The sequence below is a fragment of the Mesocricetus auratus genome, unplaced genomic scaffold, assembly GCF_017639785.1.
Source record: "Mesocricetus auratus isolate SY011 unplaced genomic scaffold, BCM_Maur_2.0 Super-Scaffold_100676, whole genome shotgun sequence".
NCBI classification, from domain to species: Eukaryota; Metazoa; Chordata; class Mammalia; order Rodentia; family Cricetidae; genus Mesocricetus; species Mesocricetus auratus.
Genome location: NW_024429266.1, coordinates 186,701,871 through 186,719,255, shown reverse-complemented (window position 1 = coordinate 186,719,255; position 17,385 = coordinate 186,701,871). Strand labels below are relative to the sequence as shown.

At 50.5% G+C, this 17,385-nt stretch overlaps 2 protein-coding genes across 9 annotated transcripts; one reads left to right on the top strand and one right to left on the bottom strand.

Moving 5' to 3' along the window:
• Positions 1-70: 70 nt before the first annotated feature.
• Foxm1 (forkhead box M1) lies at positions 71-11,741 on the bottom strand. 4 transcript variants are annotated; one of them, XM_013123593.3, is made up of 8 exons: positions 11,551-11,741; positions 8,664-9,212; positions 7,351-7,502; positions 5,375-5,566; positions 3,781-3,909; positions 2,866-2,910; positions 2,284-2,356; positions 71-2,123 (listed from the first exon to the last, which is right to left on the bottom strand). In XM_013123593.3, the coding sequence occupies exons 2-8, from the start codon at positions 9,166-9,168 to the stop codon at positions 919-921; spliced, it is 2,301 nt and encodes a 766-aa protein (XP_012979047.2). In that variant the 5' UTR covers positions 9,169-9,212; positions 11,551-11,741; the 3' UTR covers positions 71-918. The 4 variants fall into 4 exon arrangements, with proteins under 4 accessions (XP_012979047.2, XP_005084133.2, XP_021090946.2 ...); XM_005084076.4 differs by having other exon boundaries at positions 2,284-2,353; XM_021235287.2 differs by lacking the exon at positions 11,551-11,741 and adding an exon at positions 11,223-11,238.
• On the top strand, positions 10,494-17,223 carry Rhno1 (RAD9-HUS1-RAD1 interacting nuclear orphan 1). Of its 5 annotated transcripts, none has more exons than XM_040737262.1 (3): positions 10,494-10,600; positions 15,021-15,269; positions 16,383-17,223. In XM_040737262.1, exons 2-3 carry the CDS (start codon positions 15,084-15,086, stop codon positions 16,929-16,931), a joined length of 735 nt encoding a protein of 244 aa, XP_040593196.1. In that variant the 5' UTR covers positions 10,494-10,600; positions 15,021-15,083; the 3' UTR covers positions 16,932-17,223. The 5 variants fall into 5 exon arrangements, with proteins under 5 accessions (XP_040593196.1, XP_040593195.1, XP_040593194.1 ...); XM_040737261.1 differs by lacking the exon at positions 10,494-10,600 and adding an exon at positions 11,724-11,830; XM_040737260.1 differs by lacking the exon at positions 10,494-10,600 and adding an exon at positions 11,755-11,830 and having other exon boundaries at positions 15,001-15,269.
• The last annotated feature ends 162 nt before the right edge of the window (positions 17,224-17,385 follow it).

Below are 17,385 nucleotides of genomic sequence, written 5' to 3'. Positions count from 1 at the left end.
CATGTGTGAAAGCCTCGTCCGCCGTCTCCAGTCTCCACATCACCCCTCATTCAATCCTCGAGACCAGCAGTGCCACCCTGGGTTTTATTCAGTAGGTAGTTACAGTAGTGTCATTGTGTTAGCTCGTGTATTGGAGCCTAGGGCGGCTCTTTGCAAAGCTCAGGTGCAAGCTAAGGAAGCCAGGCAGTTCAGGGCCGCTTCCTTCTGCTCAGGCCTCAGCCTGAGCTCTCAATGCTAGACTCACTCTGGCATGTCTGGGACACTATCAGAAGAACACCTCACAGGACTCATGTGAGTACCCATCCCTACACCCAAACCCAACAAGCTTTTACACGGATTGCTTCTTGCAGGACCGCTGGCTTGGAAACATGGGGGTGTCAGGAAAGGACAGTAAGCGGATCCTGGTAAGCCGACCTGTATGTCTAGGTGCCCACAGCAGAACCCACAGTGTGGAAGAAACTGCACCGCAGGTCCCTCCCCCACAGGCCACAGCAGAAGCAAAGTGCAACCCCGTGTCACCCTACCCACCCCTGGTAGTCTCTAGATAATGACCTACGGAAATAAGCTTACATTTATAATTAGCGGACAGTGTGGGGAACTTACACCATTTACAAGGGTTATCCTGCCGGAGCAGTGGATGACTACCGGGCACTTACTGATCACTGCTTTGTCACGCCCACCCTTCAGTTACCAGCAGAGGGGAGGACTCAGACTCTCTGGGGGACCCTACCGCATGCATAGGTCCCAGCAGTGGCTTAGATGTGGCTATCATTTTGGCATAATTAGGTAAGGGGCCCATCTCGGCCCTTGCCTGCCGGCTTCCCTCTGAAAGCTGGGGGGACACTGAGCCGTGCACTAACCGGCCACACAAGTGCCAGGATAGTGGGTAGCTTGAGTGGCAAGGGCAAGGCCTGGCCTCTATCGCAGCTCAGGGATGAACTGAGACCAGTTGATGTTGTCGGGGCCTAGAGGGTCCTCCTCCAGGCCAGGGAAGCTGATGTCCAGAAGGATCTTACTGAGGCTGTCATTCATTGTGTCCAGGACCAGGCCTTCTGTGAGAGAACGGTTAGCTGAAAGGCTGGGGATCTGTGGCTCAGGGGAGCCTGGCTTGGGGGCCTCCAGATGTGGGGGCGGAGAGCTGCTAAAGGGGTCAGAGGCAAGGTCAAAGGGTTCTGAGTTGAGGAGTTCCCGGGGTGAGTCAAAAAGGGGAACACTTTTCAGAGGTGTGGTGTTCAGCTCCATCAGCCCCAGGGAGTCAGGCAAGGGGCCAAAGGTGCCCTGGGGGGTTCGTACTGGGCTGAAATCCAAGCCCCCAGCTTTGGCTGGGGGTGTGAGCCTCCAGGCCTCAGGGGTTCTGGAGAGCACAGACTTGCTAGGAGTGGAAGAGATGGGCAGTGTCTCCTTGACGGGGGTCTTGAAGGGTCCTCCCTCCTCCTGAGGGCAACTGAGCTGGGAAGCAGGCTCTGAAGACTCTGCCAGGAGTAGGGGCTCCATGGCTGGTCGCAATGTGCTGGGGTCCTCTGAGAAGAGCAGTTCAGGCTCATCTAGACAGGGGGACCGAAGGTGCTGTTTCCTCCGAGAGCGGCTCACCTCCCGCTTCTCTCTTCGCTTAGTCACCAGCATTTCTGAGACACGCCGGGTTGGGGACTTGAGCCCACAATATGAGGACTTCTTGGGCTTTGGGGTGGGAGAGCAGGAAGAATCTTCCCAGGAGTTGGATAGTTCCTCTTTCAGTGACGCACACGGCGAGGGCCACTCTTCCAAGGGAGGGCTCTCCACTTTGATAGGCCTCTCTAAGTGTGCCAAGTCTTCCCCAGGCTGGAGTTCTTCCTCCTTAATGGACTGAATGGGAAGCAAAGGCAACAGCCCTTCCTCAAGCAGGGGCTTCTCCTCCTCCACTGGTCCTGCAGCAGGAAGCGGGGCTACCCCTTCATTGGCTAGCAGGACCTTGGGTGCAATTCGGACTCGCTTGCTATGACGGGCAAGCTCTGAGCTCATAAGTGAAGCCGCCAGAGGCAATGGCACCTTCACTGAGGGCTGTAACACCAGAGACTGGTTCACTGGGAACTGGATGGGCACCAGGTAGGAGTTGACCCGTGGGAGTAGCGGCTTCATCTTTCGTCCTAGGAGCAAGCAGGAGAGATCAGAGGTAGCAAAGCTAGGGCCACTCCTTCCCACTCCAGGAGCTCTGCTCAACTATGGGCTCAGATCTGAGTTGGAGACAGCCTGAAGATAGGCCCCTGAACAGGATTGGGCCGGTCTGAGGCCTGCTCTCATACTCACGTGCGCCCAGTGGGAGTTCAGTTTTGATGGTCACATTTCTACGGAGCTCAGGATTGGGTCGTTTCTGCTGCTGCTTACGGGGAGAGAAAGAAACCTGGGCTAGTAAGGTAAGGGAAGACAGCAGAACCCCACCAACGTGAGCTGACGCCATTGGCCTGACCAACAACCCAGAAAGAAAAAGCTAGTTTGAATCATGGATGAGGTAGGTGCAATCTGTCAAGCCATGCTAGGGGAAAAGCAAGAGACATTATGAGGATAGGACAGTGTGACACCTTACCCATGGTCCTCACCACCCCCAGGGAATGCCACGGCTATCGGAGAGACAAAGAAAAGGCAGGCTGAGAGGACAGGCTGCTGCTGTTGCCTACAAGGCCCATGCCATGCACTTGTCCTGCAGTGGCAGGTCCTGCAGTGCCCACATTGCTCTGCTCAGCACACCTTTGTGGTGCTGTGTTTCGGGCTAGCAGCTGTGGGGCCAAACATAGTCCCCTCCCCACATCACAGCTTCTCTGCCCACTAAAGCCATGCTGAGCAGTGAAGGGAAGTAAGGCCAAGCCCCGAGCCAGAGGAAAAGAATCTTACTGATTCCAAGTGCTCGGGCGATTGTGGAGACCCTGGTTCCAGTGGCTGGTGGCGGCCAGGCATCGAGGGAGAGAAATGAGATGAAGTTACCACCAGTGTGGTCAATCTACCCAGACTAGGAAGAAACCTATTTGATGGGTGCCAAGGGACACCGTGGATAATAGTCCCTTCCAGAAGAGCACAGCAATAGCCTCCTTATGGGTACTCAGAGTCCCCCAAACAATTTTTTTTTCTGAAAACATGTTCTTGTGGCTCCATTTCTGATCTCTAGATTTAAAGAAGGGTTTCTTTGGAGCAAGACTGGAAATACAAACTACAGGGCTGGAGAGATTGCTTAGTGGGTAAGACAGCTTGCTGTATAAACATTAGGATCTGAGTTCAAATCCAAACACCTACATTAAAAAATAAAATAAGCCAGGGGTAGCCATGAGTGTGCTTATAACCCCAGCACTACGAGGGGTGGGAGTGGAGATGGGCGGATCGATGGGGTTTGCTGACAATCAGCATAGCTCCAGTTTCAATGAGACCCCATCCCCAGTGGTGAAACAGGACTCCTAGTGTCCTCCTCTGGCCTCTACACACGCCCCCTCCCTTCCATTACTAAGCCCATCCCAGATTCACTGATGAGAACCCCAAGTTAGAAACCTGAAAACTGTATTGCAACAACTGTCCACTTACTGGGGAGTCAGAGAAAGACTTCTCTATTTTAGACCAGAACAGTTCTCTTTGTGCTCTGGTCTAGGGCAAAGGAGTGTCACTGAGCATCTGTCGCCTGAGTTCAGGGCATTATGCAAGTCATTAACTGGCTGACTGGCTTCTACTTCTCAACCAGAGAACATCAGAAGGAACACCACTCTTTCCAGAAGACTCTATAACCAACAACTCTGCCTCTCTAGAGGAAACAGGGACACTCACCTTAAACACTTGGTCCAACGTCAAGTAGCGATTGGCACTGGGGTGGATGGTCCAGAAAGAGACCTTGCCATTGGCAGATGTCTCCCGAACAAACATGTCGTGAAGAGAAAGGTTGTGACGAATAGAGTTCTGAAAGAGACACACAGGCAGTTAGCAGCTTGGTTAGCTTGGGAAACATCACCCTGGAGTGAGCTGGGAAAGGCACGGAGTCTCCTGTATATTGAGGTCCTTGTAATCTCACCTGTCAGAACCTGCCACACTGCAGAGCGAACCCTAGCCACAAGCCCCAGGGGATCAAAGCGATCCAGCCATCTCCAGGCTCCTAGGTCTTACTGGAGCGTCCCCCTCTGCTCCTGCTCTCTATCCCAGTGCAGGCCTGAACAGGAACTTTACACCTGCAACTTCCGCCGCATCACTGGAGCGGAAACATGAAGACAGGCTAAGCCCAGCAGCCGAGAACCCTGTGTTTTCCAGAAGTGTATCAAGCCCTTTGGCATCTGGAAAAATGAGAAGACTACTGTCCACTGCACAGTCCCCAGAGAAATACAGAGGGTGCAGGAGCAGTGGCAGGAAAAAAAGCATCTCTATGCCTGGACCCCGTGGTGCACACTCATGTTCCCAGTGCTTAGGAAGACGAGGAAGAAAGATGAGTTCAAAGCTAGGCTGGGCTACCCAGCAAGATCCTATCTCAGAGACTGGAAATTTTGTTTTTGGAGAACCAGGAACATGCCAATGTGAGGATCAAATACCACTGAAGTGTTTCTGCCCATGGCCAGGTGTCAGGTAGCCCAGGTATCAGAACTGTAGACAGAACTCAGGACAGGCTACAGAGAAGACATGAGGTCATATGCAGGAGTCAGATGTCATTGTTCCTGGCAAATCCCACTTCAAATCCAGGCTCTGTGCATGTGGCTAAGCACTCTGCCACTGAGCTACATCTCCAGCCCGACAAATCCCATTTCTACCCGATGCAATATAAGGGCTGAAAAGTGGGTAAAGGTACCTGCTGCCAAGCCTGAGCCCAAGCCCAGAACTCACATTGAGAAACTACTCTAACAAACTGTCCTCCGACTTTCTGACCCAGATTCCCAGGCATCTGTCTCAGAGCCCCAATGTATGAGATGAAAAATAAGACAAAGGATCGGTGAGGTAGCTAAGAGGTTAAGAGCACTGGCTGCTCTTCCAGAAGTCCTGAGTTCAAATCCCAGCAACCACTTGATAGCTCACAACCATCTGTAATGAGATATGGTGCCTTCTTCTGACGTACAGGCATGCATGCAAGTAAACTACTGCATACACAATAAATGAAGAAGAAAAAAGGAAAAACAAGAGAAAACCTGCTTAGGTGGGCATGGTGACAACACCTGCAATCCCATCCACTCCCAAGGTTGAAACAGCAAGACTAAGTTTGAGGCCAGTCTCAAAACGAGAGAAAAAGAAAAGGTCCTGCCCACTAGATGTTCCAGGAAATTAATCTTGGGGCCATGAGGCTCATAGTTTTTTGCTGTTATTTTTCATTATGACACAATCTGAAGCAAAGAGTGAGAAGCAGTTACACCACAGTGACCTTGACATTGGCTATGGAACATAGTACCTTCCAGCCTGGCTTGGCGATGTGCTTAAAGTAGGGGAAGTGGTCCTCGATCCAAGTGTAGATATCCTTCAAGGTCATACGCTTTCTCTCAGTGCTGTTGATTGCAAACTGTATCATGGCCATGTAAGAGTAGGGTGGCCTCTCAGACACAGAGTCCTGCCAAGATGTGGATGCTCCTGAGGGCTCCTCAACCTGTGCGATTGAGAAGCCGAGGGAGAGAACAGAGAATGACATAGAGGAGTTTGTGAAACCCACTTCCCACCCCCAGCCCTTTCAACCTTTCTAATGCTGTTACCCTTTAATACAGTTCCTCATGTTGTGGTGACCCCCAACCATAAATTCTGTTGCTACTTCATAACAGTAATTTTACTATTGTTATGAATTGTAAATATGATATGCGACTCCAAAGGGGTCATGACCCACAGGTTGAGAACCACTGCTCTAGACTATACTAAAAACAACCCCCCCCCCCAGACAGGGGGGCTCCAGAGTTTCTCCGTGGGCTACAGAGTTCTAGAACTCACTCTGTAGACCAGGCTGGCCTTGAACTCACAGAGACCTGCTTGCCTCTGCCTCCAAGTGCTGGGAATAAATGTGTGTGCCACCACTGACCAGGAAAACAAACTTAATTGAGATCACTATTTCATAAAGAATTAAAGTTTACAATCAATGATCAGGTAGATGTTAGTCTAGACCCCAAACCAATTAGGAACTGATTCAATTCCATCTTTTCCTGAAGATAAATTGCCTGCTAACCCTAACAGCTGGGCACATGGCTCAGTTGGTACAATACTTGCCCCACATGCATTAATACCTGGCGTGATCTCCAGCACCACATAAAAAAAATGGGTTGTGGTGGCACATGTCTAACAGCACTAGGGAGATGGAGGATTAAAAGCTCAAGGTCATCCTCAGCTACATAACCTTTTCTAAGTCTTACATAAGACTCTGTCTCAAAACAAAAACAAAAGTGGCGCCTCTTCCAGTTGACTCTCTAGGTGGGGTCCACACAATGATTTGTATGAACTCATGCCCATTTTCAGACTTGCAGGTTGAAAGTTCCATTTGTAGTCCTGATGAGATGTAAGCCTACCCTGCTTCAGGGTTTGTATAGAAGAAACAGTCAAAAGTGTGGGACAAATGCTTTCCAGGAACACATTTGGCCTGGAGAAATGGCTCAGAGGTTAAGAGAACTGACTCTCTTCCAGAGGGTTTGGGTTCAATTCCCAGCACCCACATGGCAGCTTACAACTGTCCTCACAGACATATATTACCGTGTATCTCCTAATAAAACTGTTCTGTCAATGATGCTATACTCCAAATGGCTTCCTTAACTGAGACTCTTAATCATTTACTGAATATCTGCTAAGGGGTATTATATCCAGGATAGTAAAACCTGTGCTAGAGCAATAAAGTAAGCCCAGAATCTGCCACCCATGAGCCACTTATGGGGATTAAGAGATCCCAGACAGTAAAGGAACTCAAATGTCACATAGCTGGGTGTGGTAGCACAGTCGCAATCCTAGTTACTCAAAGGCTGAGGCAGGAGGACCCGAGCAAGATCAGTTTTGCCAGACCCTGCTTCAAAGTAAAAATTAAAAAGGGTTGCAAATATAGCTTAGAGGCACAGCCTTTTCTGTTGTTTTTGGAGACAGGGTTTCTCTGTGTAGCCCTGGCTATCCTGGAACTCTGTAGACCAGGCCTGACACTTCCTCCCATTACAGGTATGTGCCACCACCTCTCAGCTAGATAGAGTCTTACTAGTGATATAGTTTTATATACTATATTCAAGGTCTTGGGTTTACTCTCCAATACCTCTAAAAAAATTTTTTTAAAGAAAAATTACACAGAAAAGTACTAAGCAGTGCCAATGTGAGAACTTGGATGTTTTCTCAATCGGTTCCTTGACCCATTTCCCGTCTTAGAAATCCCCTGTACTAGTTCTGACTTCCCTAATGAGTAACAGGACAGTTTACCTTAACCTGATTCTGCTCCAGGTGACAATTCTCCTTCTCTTCCATCTCCTGCTTAATGCTGCAGGGGCCCAGCCCGTCAGAACTCATCTTCCCAAGCCACTGGATGTTGGTTAAGCTGTTGTCCAGCGTGCAGCCTGCTGCTTCACCACCGGCTAGAAGGAAAACAACCCAAGACTCCTTTAGCAGCCTCTTGAGAAGCCCTGAGCCTCCATCAAAATCAATGGTTGGCGATAACCCCTCCAAGACCCACACACTTTTTTTTTTTAACCCCTCCAAGACCCACACACTTTTTTTTTGGTTTTACGAGACAGGGTTTCTCTGTATTGTTTTGGAGGCTGTCGGTCCAGCCCAGCCTCGAACTCACAGAGATCCGCCTGCCTCTGCCTCCCGAGTGCTGGGATTAAAGGCATGCGCTACCACCGCCCGGCCAAGACCCACACTCTTAGGAGCAGGGAACACATAGTTAAGTCATTCTGCTCCATGACAGACTTAAGGAGAAATTCAGGAGCACTGAACTACATTTCAATGAGCCAGACGGAACCTTGGGCATCTGTCAAGGCAGTTTTTAGAAAGCTGCACAAGACGGTCACCGCTCTTCCCCAGGCTCGTTTGTCACTTTCAGATGGACGTTTACTTCCTTACAAGTCTCGGTGGTGTGAGTAAGAATGACCCCTTACACCCAGATGTTAGAATGCTTCCTCACCAGTGAGTGGCACCATTTCAAAGGACTGGGAAGAAGGATTAGAAGTGTTGGAGGAAATGTGACACGGGGTGGGCGGGCTTTGAGGTTTCCAAAGTCCATGCCAGGCCCAGGTTCTCTCTGCCTCTGTCAGCCCACAGATCAGGACGTAGCTCTCAGCTACTGCTCCAGGGCCTGCCTGCATGCTGCCATGCCCACACCGTGATGGCCATGGACTAACCCTCTGAAACTGTAAGCAAGCCCCAGTGAAATGCTTTCTTTCATAGGAGTTTCCTGCCTTGGTTACGGTGTCTCTTCAGAACAATAGAACGGTGACTAAGACACAAGTCAATACAAAGAATAAACCAAACCAGCCAGCCAGCCAGCCAGCCAGCCAGCCAATCCACAAATCGTTTTCCATATAAAAAGAGTGGTGGGAAGGCTACATTACTGTAACCCTTTCAACAGTGCCCAGGTGGTCTGCTCAAAGTTCCAGGATAAAGAAGAGCAAGCCTTTGCCTTGATCCCTCCTAGACTCCTGTCTACCAGACGCCAGCATGGCTGACTGCAGAGCAGGTCTTACCAGTGAGGAGAAGGGCCAGCCTCCACACCCCTTTGCTTATAAGTCACATACCACAGCTTTCCTGTCTTTGCCTTGGAAGGGCTCCAGGTGGCTTGGGAACGGGCACACCCTTAGCGGCTGGCTTTGGTCCCAATGTCTCGGTGATCACTTCCGTCCTCTTGGAATCACTGCTGGTTTGGGCTTGAGGCTGGGGAGCAGGAGGGTGAGCTGAGGCCCCCCCAGAGCTGATGAGGATGAACTTGTTGGGGCCACTGCTGCCACTCTCTTTCCCTTTGGCCGTCAGTGCCGTGATGATGCTCTGGATGTCGGCATTGTTGGGGATGGCCACCACCTGTGTGTTGGGCATGGTGGGGTGGTTGATAATCTTGATTCCATCTGGAAACTTGCAAGTACTGGACTCTGCCACCTCCCGGGAGGCCTGTGCTTGAGTAGGCTCCTGCTGGGCAGGGGGTCTCCTTGCTTCTTCCTCTGGTGTTTCACCTGGGGCATTTTGAATGGGAAGGGGCAGCCTCCGTCTTTTGAGAATCAGTGGCCGACGGGGGCTGGTTCTCATCATGAAGCTGGGCTCTCACTCTCCATTGAGAATCACAAGCATTGACCCTGCAGAGGACAAGAAGCTTGGTGTCACAGATCTGCTGAGCTGAGACACACTGGAAGTGGTCCTTTGCATGAATGGCCAAAAGCAGAAGCTCAGAGGCCCAGGGGAATGCTGCCTGGGCCTGCCAAACCCAGAAGCTGGGTTTGTTGTATACTTGTAATCCCAGAACCTACTCTCAGCTAGACAGTGAGTTCAAGGTCAGCATGGGCCACATGAGATGCTGTCTCAAAACAAATAAAACCCTACTTCTGACCAAGGAAAGCTAAAGATTACAGTCAACAAACAATTCAAGAGGGGAACAGGGAACATGGGATTGGAGTCAATGATCTCCTAGAAGCTTAAGAAAGTTTGGCCAGGCCAGAGATACATATATCTTAGTGATAGAATATCGCTTAGCTTGTGTAAGGCCCTAGGTTCAGTTCCCAGTACTACAAAAAAGCAAACAAACAGATTGTGTGGGGTTGGCAAGATGGCTCAGTGAGTTAAGTCGCCTACTACTAAGCGTGACACCTGAATTCAATCCCCGGGACCACAATGATAAAAGGAGAGAACCAACCCCTGAGTGTTGTTCTCCAACCTCCACATACATGCTGTAGCACGTGGGCAATCCCCCATAAATGTTTGGGCAATGGAATAAGTGAGAAGACATCTATAACAACACGGAAACGCTGCCACATCCCCCAGAATTCAGAAGATCACTTGCAATGGCTGCAGAGAAGGATGAGAGACGAGAGAATGGATGGGCAAGTGGCATTTAGGAGTCCTGACAAAACCCCGACTCTGTAGCCCATTCTATGACAAAGCCTTGATAAAGTTTATATCTGCAGGTCACAGGTTCAGTGACACTGTCAGAGGCACCTGAGAAATCACCTCCTAGTCGGCAAGGCCTCTAAAGGGGGAAACTTCCCTATTTAACGCCGGCGGCAAAGTTGTGCAGATTGTGCAGTCCTGTTTCACATTTCCAGTACTGGTGATTGAACTCAGGGCTCCACACACGGTAGGCAAGGACTCGACCACTGAGCTACATCCCCAGTGCCCTTTTCTGGGAGGAGTCGTAGTCTCTTCTGGCCTATGTTGGTCTCAAACAATGCAGTTGACCTTACATTTCTGATTCTCCGGCCTCCACCTGCTAGAGTCACAGGTGTGACCACAATGCCAGGTTTCTCTGTGGTGCTGGGAATTGAACCCTGGGCTTTGTGAATTCTTGGTAAGCACTCTACAAGAAAATCCCCAGTCCTCTTCAATTAAAAAACAAACAAACAAACTCTTCTAGAATGGTACCAAGAGCTCGTAACCACTGAGCCATCTCTCCAGTCCGTTACATTAGTTTTTTAAAGTGTATTTTCTTTCAAAATCTGCAAACCATCTGCACAGTGATATCTCCATACTTGTAAGTATTTATGGCATTTTAACTGTTAATATGTTACTTTTACACCTTAGTTTTCTGCTTCAAAGTAAGATTGTAATGCCCATCTCCTCCCTACTAGTTTGTGCTATCAATGTGCTTAAGGTGGCTTTTATTTTTGAGACAGAGTCTCATGTAGCCCAGGCTGGCTTTGAACTGTCGAGCCTTTGGCCTCCACTTGAGTCAGTGCTGAGATTACAGGCCTTGCTATGCTAAAGTGGCTTTGAAATGCTAAGGACAGTCTTTTCTTTAGGAGCAGCAGCTCATAGATTTTTATAGATATATGTAAAATAACTTATCAGTAGGTTAAATCCTGTTATTCTTTCTACCTTGAGGTCCCTTGAGAAACAGAAACCAGCTGTCTCTTTTTTTAGGACACCTGCCAAAAAAGGATTACCCATTTTTGACATTTGCCAGCTGCTTAGAGTCTTCAGGTCCCTTCCACCCTGTGGCTGCCTCTCCTTTATATTTCGTCTTCTCTACCTTCAAATCTCAGTTTCCAATTTGTTTCACATTGCACTCCACCCCAATCAAGCAGCAGACACCCCCACCCCCACCCCAGGGCATTTCTTCTCCTTGACCAGCCTCTTCCTAATACTCCCAATACCTTCCAACCGGAGGCGACTTGCAGAGTCACCCAGGGACCCGATTCTCCACCCTGTACCGGGAACCTTGCAGCAACACTCAGCTAGGATCCCGCCCCGCAACGGTGGAGGCGGAGGCAGGGTTGGCTGCGTGTGCAGACTCAGGGGGCCGGCCTGTTCCCAGGGTCCCCGGGTGCTGGGAGAACGCGGCGGGAGGACGGAGGCAGGCGGCTCAGACCTTCTTCCCGGCGGACCCCGACACCCCCTCGCGCCCCGCAGACCCGGCAGTCCCGGCTCCGAGCCCTCCCCCGGCCCGGCCGGGCCCAGGACTTCCTCCTGCACCGCACTCACCTCACACGCCGCGGCTGCTCCACGCGGGGCCGAGCCAGGCCCGGGCGGCGGGACCCGGCGGGATGTCCGGGGCGGGAGGCCGGGGCCGGGTGGGGCTGAAGCCCGGGCCGGGGGGTGGGTCCCGCAGCGCCGCTTTCAGTTGTTCCGCTGTTTGAAATTGGCGCCGGCGGAGCGTTGCGGTCACGTGACGGAGCGTCGCCAATCGGCACCGGCTTGTCTCCGGGTTCCGGCCCCGAACGCTCGGCGTCCTGAGGAGCGGCGGCCGCGGCCGGGAGGGCGGGTAAGGCGACCCCGGGGCTCGAGGGGCGGCGGGAGGGACGCGGGGACGCGCGGACGGCGGCCGGCGGTCCGCTCCGCCCCGGCCCTCCCTGGGAGCCTCCGCGGCCGACTTCCTTCCGGGGCCGCGCACGTCACTCAGCCGGCGAGCCAGCCTCTGTGCCACCCCCGGGCCCCCGAGCCGGCACGGCCGTCGGTGCTGCGTGTCCCCACGGTCGCACGTCCTACGCCCCGCCCCTGCCCGTGGCCTGCCTCCTCCCCCCGGCCAGCCTCGAGGGAGACTGATGTTCCAGTACTTACTCGGCCTGCCTTAGCGGGAGCCACCGTGGCAGAGCGGGGCGTCCCCTCCCGGGCCCCGCCGTCCGCCTGGTGGAGAGGGAGCACAGAATGAGATCCGTAGAATTCTAGCCACAGAGGAACAAGTTAGAGGCCGGTGGGGTTTGTTTCACACAAGGTCTCCCCAGGTGTAGAATTCTCGATCCTCGTGTCTCTGCCTTCGGAGTAGCTGGCGCCACTGGCAGGCCCTCTCGCAGCCTCCTGTGATAGTCTGAATATTGAGTATTTATTTTAATGAGGAAGTCTTGACTTAGGACTGGGAAGGTCCCCCCCCCCCCCCCTTTTTTTCTAAGTAAATCGAGACGTGCTGTAAGATCTGTTACCCATTACACAGAAAGGAGGGAATCCTTCGAAGCAGATAGGATAATGACTGAGGCTGCTTTCACTGGAGGAGGCCTGGTGAGTACGGAGGTTGAATGAAGGTCACAGAGATTTGAACTGAGGCGAAGGAGTGCTGTATGCTGTGAGACAGGAAGCGGGGGCCCCTCAGCCTTCCTGAGTTTTGCCCTTATCTAATAATGAAAGGAAACCAATCAAGACTTGCAGGCCCCTAGGCAAATGGCGCAAACTAATAATCCTAGGGTCACGAGAGGATTCTGGGTTAGAGGCCATTCCGGGCTACATGGCGGGACCCTGCCTGAAAAAGTAAGATGAGCATAATGTGCTCGACTTTAATCCCGACACCCAGGAGGCAGAGGCAGCCGGATCTGTGAATTCCTGGCCAGCCAGATATACATAGCTCCAGGTGAGCCAGAGCCTCGTAGTGAGACACTATCTCAAAATTAAAGAGGCAAAGGTTGAGCAAAACCTGACTTAACGTTTTTTGTTGGGGCACGTGTGAAAGAGATTATCTAGATTAGACCGAGGTGGGATGACCCCGCCCTGAATGTGCTTGCTCCCATTTTGTGGGCTGGGGACCTGAACTGCCTAAAAAGGGAAAAACCAGCCCACATTCATTCACTTCCTTCCTGCCCGCTGCCTTCAAGTCCCGGCTGCCATGTCTTCTCCAACACACAGGACTGTACGCTGGAACCGTGAGCCAAAATAGCCCGTCCTTCCTTAATTTGCTTTCCCCAGAGTGTTTTATAACAACAAAAGGAAAAGCACCTAGTGCGTGCAGCTTGCCTGTAATCCCAGCACCTGGGGAGGCAGAGACTGCAGAAGCGAATTTGAAGCCAGTCTGTGCGATGTTGAGACCCTGTCTTAAAAAAGTCAAAACAATTATTAAGAGGGCCGGTATATATAGTGGCAGTGGTACAGTTACTGCCTAAGGTGGTGAGGCCTGAGGCTCAACCTGAAAATCAAAGGAATATATTTTCTTCAAAATCATTCGAGTGTAGAGGATATTAGCAAAATTAGCAAGTATAGATATGGTCAGGAATGAACCACCGGGGTGGTCAGTACATGGGAGCTAATTGTGTGACTCAGTTGACATCTCTATATTTAAGACAGTCTGAGGGGTGTTTAGTTTGTTGTTTTTGGGTTTTTGTTTGTTTGTTTTTTTTTTTTTTTTTTTTTTTTTTTGAGACAGGGTTTCCCTGTGCAGCTTTGGAGTCTGTCCTGGAACTTGCTCTGTAGACCAGGCTGTTTTCAAACTCACAGAGATCTGCCTGCCTCTGCTTCCAAGTGCTGAGACTAAAGGCATGTACTACCACTGCCCGGCTGATGATTTTCTTTTTCTTTTTTTTTTAAACAAATCGGGATGTGATCACAAGCTTCTATTTGAAAATCTCTGACTACTCAACCCAGCTCCACACTCGTTTGGCCTCACCTGGTTTTCCTGACCCAGTGTTGACTCAACATGTCTAATCTTACTATTGTTGTTGCCACTCATCCTTTAAAATCACTACTTTAAAACAGGGGCCCCCTGTGTGTCCTCCACTGTCACGGAACTCACTATGTAGACCAGGCTGGGCTCCAACTCTCAGAGATCTGCCTCCTGAGTGCTGAGATTTAAACTCTGTTACTATACCTATCCTTGTTCCCTTTTTATTTTGTTAGCTAGACACTCACAGATACTGACATTGTGAGTGATGTGGGTGGGTGTCCGAGGCCACCTTTTGGGGGTTGGGTTTGGCCTCTGCCCCCGAGTGCTGGAATTAAAGGTGCCACCGCTGACACCCAGCTGCAGCTAGGTTTTTGTGCATAGTCCAAGCTAGACTTGAACTCCTGATCCTCTTGCCTCGGTCGGGATGATTCGAGTGATTCCCCAGGCCCAGCTATGACCATCTTTGCCTGTGGTGCTCCTCAGCCTGGAGTGAGCTTCCTGCTTCACTCCCAGGTTAGGTGTCTTCCCACTCAGAAAGCCTTCTCTGAAGTGAGTTGAAGCTGTGTTATACTGAAGTGTAATGGCTTCCTTCCGTTAAACTCTCAGTTCCTTCCCTCCCTCCCTCCCTCCCTCCCTCCCTCCCTCCCTCCCTCCCTCCCTCCCTCCTTCCTTCCTTCCTTCCCATCTTCCCACCTTCCTTCCTTCCTTCCTTCCCGCTTTTTCTTTTCTGCAGTGCTGGGGATTGAAGCTCAGGCTTTGTGCATTTTAGGCAAATGCTGCAACACTGTGCTATACCCCCAGCTCCTCAAAAATAGGGACCTCTGTATCACTGCAGGTACTTAGCGCTCAGTGAGTGACTGTTGACTACCTACTTGTCCATCTTTAATTCCTAGTGCTCAGCATGGTACAGTGTGTTCAGCAGGTGTTTTTTGAGTGATGTTGAGATAATGTCTTTTGTGAGGTGGTAGAGGAAACTGTTTTCCCCCAACCCGAGTCTGAATGGTAGTTTTTGGGGGGTAGACTAGCATGTGTCATGAAGGACAGGGACTCACCCACACTTTTTCTCCCAGCTTTTGTATCTTCTCTACAGGCATGGTTTGCAACTGGACCCCGACCCAGACCAGGAAGGAAACCTGCATCATGTGGTTACTAAATGCTCTTCATTTACCTATTGATGCCTCCCAAAAAGAGACGCCAAAGACAGTCCTGCAAAGCCCAGCTGCTATTCCACCAACAGCCACTGAAGGGCCCCAAACATTATGAATCGCTCCAGCAGCCCATTACCCACACTGTACAGGTGCCCAGCAAGCCCATTGATCAGGACACCATCACTTCTTGGGTAGGTCCTTTGACCTGCTGTGTTAGGCTTTTCAGAATACAGACTCTTGGAGCGGGGACAGTTACTCTTTCTGACTGTGGTAATCTGACCTGTCTGGTATGACTACTTTTCTTCATTCAGACCAAAATACATGTTATATGGAATTGGAGCCTTCCCTGACAGGTTCTTCTGAAAAGATTCTGAGTGAGCATTTCGCTACCCAGTAACTTAGTAAAGAAGTTAGAAAAATGGCAAGCTTATAAATGAGAATATTTCCTACAACTCATGTGAAAAGTACTAGATACTCTATGGTCAGATGGACTGAACCTTATGAAGAAAAATCCTACAGAAATGGCATTATGAGGCACACCTAGCATTTGGGAGGTTGCGGCAGAAGGATCTCAAGTTGAAGGTCAGCCTGTACTGTCTAAAATGAAAAGGGAAAAAAATCGTAAGCATTGACTGAATAAACATGGTGTACTAGATCCCATTTCTGAACACAGTCTGACTTCCTGTTTGTAGCTGCCATTCATGCTTGCTGAAGGCCTCTTGCCGGGAACTTTCCTAGGTGTCGGGAATGAGTCTGTTGCTCCCTGCCCTCTTTTTTATTTTAAGATTTATTTATTGTAAATACAACATCCTGCCTCCATGTATGTCTGCAAGCCAGAAGAAGGCAGCAGATCTCATTGTAGATGGTTGTAAGCCACCATGTGGTTCACTGGGAATTGAACTCAGGACCTCTGGAAGAACAATCAATGTTCTAACCCCCTGAGCCATCTCTCCAGCCGAGTCCCTGCCCTCTTGAGGGCTGTGTTTTGCTGGGGACTGAACTACTGAGTGTACTAAGCACAGCTCTTACCTCCCCCCACCCTTCCAGTCGGCTCTCATGAAGTTTAACCACAGCCATAGCAATGTTGTGTGGTGATGACAAATACCTCATCTCCTCTCTTCCTCGGGAGCAACCTGGAAGGTGCCCAAAGCCGTTATCTTATTACTGCATCACGTAGCTGGTTGGTTCGGGTCCTTTCTTACAGTGAGTCCTCACGATTCTGGACAGAAATAGAGGAGGATTCTGTCTGTTGGATAGAGTTTCTTTAGTACGTGACCCACTACCTTTTTTCCCTTTACGCACAGGTATTACCTCAGTTTGATACAACAGCTGAAAGCCAGTTTCCAGTGCACCGGAAACATCGTTCCCGAGACCAGACAAGACGCTTGACTCGAAGATCTACCTGCAAGTTCCCATGTCTAACCTTTGAGAGTCCACAGTCTTCCAGTTCAGAGACGCTGCTGATATCCGTGAACAGGGAAGAGCCCTGTCAGTCAGAAAAGGACGCTCCCAGGAGGCCTTTAGTGCCACTGCTCAGTCCCCAGAGCAGTGGGGAGCCGTCACTGCATGCCCTTCAAAGCTTACCCCATGTGTTCATGCCCCCTGATATCCAGACCCCAGAGGCGTCTGTGAGGGAAGATTCCATTTCCCCAGACCAGAAGGAAAACCGTCTTCCAGGCAGCATCCTGGGCCCCAGAATTCCCAGCAGCCCAGAGCCCGGGCCTGTTCTGGTCAAGGACACTCCTGAGGAGAAGTACGGGATAAAAGTCACATGGAGACGCAGAAGGCACCTGTTTGCCTACCTGAAAGCGAGAGGGAAGCTGGACAAGAGCCAGTTCCTTGTGAAGATCTGACTGGATGTCACGGACTTCAGTTCATCTCAAAGCTGCTGACGGTCGTGGTTTCCGAAATCTCTCTGGCTTGAAAGAACGAAACGGAGTGAACACTAAAAGGAGGAAGACTTAGCTAGAGGCCTGGAATTGGGATTCGGTTTCTAGATTTGATTTTTAAGCTACCTCGGATGGGAAAGAGTTGAGTTCAGTGCCATGAGCTGTTGAACTGTTGCTGCTTTTCTCATATTAACTGTTTAAACCTCTAAAGTATCTCGCACGGTTTGCGATGTTTGTAAATAAATGACTGCTCCAAGTTTGTAGAGAACCCTGCTCTGTCAGTCATGCAGCAGCGTGGCCTTTACAAAAGGTCTGTGCTAATTAATCTGCTTCAAGCTTGGTTCATTCCACAAGTTTTGGTTCTGATCTCAAGGCTCAGGGACAGCTTCCACTGATGGAGAAAATCAGAGTAAATCTG